The 2,454-nt window shown below is 47.9% G+C and overlaps 1 protein-coding gene across 1 annotated transcript in view; it reads left to right on the top strand.

Annotated features, from left to right (window-relative positions):
* The window catches only part of LOC113202981 (probable 3',5'-cyclic phosphodiesterase pde-5), a 26,659-nt gene that overhangs the window by 16,253 nt on the left and 7,952 nt on the right, over nucleotides 1-2,454 (top strand). Inside the window, exons 3-5 of the mRNA XM_052265850.1 lie at nucleotides 784-986; nucleotides 1,183-1,420; nucleotides 1,505-1,771. Coding sequence (XP_052121810.1) covers nucleotides 943-986; nucleotides 1,183-1,420; nucleotides 1,505-1,549 — 327 coding nt within the window. The 5' untranslated portion in view covers nucleotides 784-942 and the 3' untranslated portion in view covers nucleotides 1,550-1,771. The remainder of the gene's footprint in view (nucleotides 1-783; nucleotides 987-1,182; nucleotides 1,421-1,504; nucleotides 1,772-2,454) is intronic.

The following is a 2,454-nucleotide window of genomic DNA, read 5'->3' as shown; positions in this document are numbered from 1 at the left end:
TTCTGTCACGGAGCGGCCGAATGGGGGCACTTCTGGCTCTCCGGGCCGGAGGCACGCGCACCCCGCCGTTTGACGGAGCTGCAGGGCATGCCTTCTATATCGGTGTGTGATGGCGGGACGTGCGTGGGGTCTGGTGGCTCAGGAAGTTCCGTGCTGGATCGGTGCTCGTTTCGGCTTGCCGTGTCGTAGGTTCGTATCTTGACTTATGGGGGTATATTTTATTTTTTTTATTTTTTACCCCTCGGGATAGGAGCTATCAGGGAATGTTCGGCCCATGAATATAAACCGCCTTGCAAAGCCAGGTCGCTGAGGGATGAATAGTTTTCGAGAAATTAAAGTTTTTAACAAATTTACCTACCGACCTATTTTGAGTCGTTCAAACGCAGGTTTCTCGGTGCGCTAGCTGATGGCGTATTGCATGGTCTTTTCAGTTTTACTAGAGTTATCTACAGGCTAAATCTGGACGCTGTACCTCCAATAGGTCCGGAGTTTGAGCCGTTTTCTGAAAAATTAAAGATTTTAACAAATTTACCTACGGACCTACTTTGACTCGTTTAAACGCAGGTTTGTGAATGCGCTACCTAATCGCCCATTGCAGGGTTTCTTCATATTTATTCAGATCTGAGAAAAACGAGCGTCCTTGTTGGATGATTTTTTATTCAGATGTCTGTTTGACGTCGGCCGTCAAAGGATTCTCAATGGGTGGTTTCCGTAGAAGAAAAGGAAGGAAGTTGGTATAAGTTGCGGAAAAACAGACTAGAACTTCGTCGCTGTCTGTTTCAGGAGGACGAGGAGGCCTTTGAGACGTTCGCCGTGTACTGCGGCCTGGCCCTGCACCACGCCAAGCTCTACGACAAGATCCGGCGCTCGGAGCAGAAGTACCGCGTGGCGCTCGACGTGCTCAGCTACCACAACACGTGCCTGGACGACGAGGTGCAGGACATGCTGGAAAAGGGCGTGCCCGACCACATGCCCCTGGTCGACCAGTAAGTGGACAGTTCCTGGCAATTCGGCCAAAATGATTTTACTGATGTCGAAATAGGCCTAGAGTTGGAAATCCTTGAAGTTTCCGGAAATTTTCTTAATTTTTTTCGAATATTTCCAACCTTATGTCGAATTTAGACCACATTGGCAACACATTGTCACGTTAGATCTCACAACCCGCCTATTTTCCGATTGCAGGTTCCATTTCAACGTGTTCGAGATCGACGACCTGGAGAAGGCGCGCCACGCCTTGTACATGTTCAAGGACCTGTTCGGGCTGAGCCGCTTCGACGAGGACAGTCTGATCCGCTTCGCGCTCACGGTGCGCAAGAACTACCGGAGGGTGCCGTACCACAACTGGACCCACGGCTTCTCCGTGGCCAACACCATGTACGCCATCATCAAACACTACGGCGACGTGTTCAGAGAGAAGGAGGTAAGAGTCGCGACGCGCGCGCGGCTGGTCCTCTGGGTGGCACTTTACCGCCAGGTCTAACCGCTCACCCCCTCTATCTTGCAGGCCCTGGCGCTGTACATCGGCTGCCTCATTGTGAGAAGCAGGTGACTGACAACGCCTGCGGCGCGTCGGGTAGGCCCGCCCGCCAGGTGTCTGAGTGGAATTGGTGGCCTACCCTCAGCGCCCGAGCGGCGATACCCCGTACTCTAGCAAACGCCAACCTATCTGGACCCACATCCCTGCAACGAGACTACTCCGTGCAACCACGTGCAACACTGTTGTTTACAGATAGAGTTCGTTTGACTTTTGGTTGTTTGTGACTTTGCGAAGGTAAGAAACTGCTGTTCTTATTTTCTTTTTTATCTAGTTCGTATTCGTAAATTTTAGATTTGTCAATATAGTGTCATAGAGACACCTCTGTCTATGCGTAGATGCGGGAGACCGCAAACTTGATAAGTCTCATCCACAAACTTACGTTCATAACCTCATTTTAAATTTACTACTGTGCACGAAACTTTTTTTTTTTTTTTACGTTTCTCTAAGGCAAACGCACAGTTTAAACATGCATGATGCGTTTGCGTTGCTGAACGCTAGGTTTTACAACATACTCATATAAGCTGCGGTCAGGGACTTAAAATGAATGCTCACAAGATATGTTAAGAGCGCTCAAAATTATACCATCAAAACTGAAGAAAAGTTCATTGCGTTAATTAAGATCAGCGCCTCCGCTCCACAATGGTACGACTATCATGTCTGTAGGTGTTATGTGTTCTGAGATGAAAGCACAAACAGTTAAAGGGTGACCCGCACTGAGATCAATACTCGGTCTTCCTACGACCAAGGTGAACTGTGCTCGTAAAGAACAAGTAATGAAAGCCTCAAATGGACTCAAATGAAAAATTTATTGATATTTTTCCTAAAGTTTGTCATGACTCTCCTCATGATAGAGTGCAGAGGTACAGTAAAAAATAATTCTACTTTATTAGTAGTGTGAGGGTGTTTTTAGAAGAGTG

Source organism: Frankliniella occidentalis, unplaced genomic scaffold, assembly GCF_000697945.3.
Source record: "Frankliniella occidentalis isolate FOCC.00 unplaced genomic scaffold, Focc_3.1 Scaffold31, whole genome shotgun sequence".
NCBI classification, from domain to species: Eukaryota; Metazoa; Arthropoda; class Insecta; order Thysanoptera; family Thripidae; genus Frankliniella; species Frankliniella occidentalis.
Note: the sequence above shows the minus strand (reverse complement) of the source record. Positions and strands in the feature narration are given on the sequence as shown.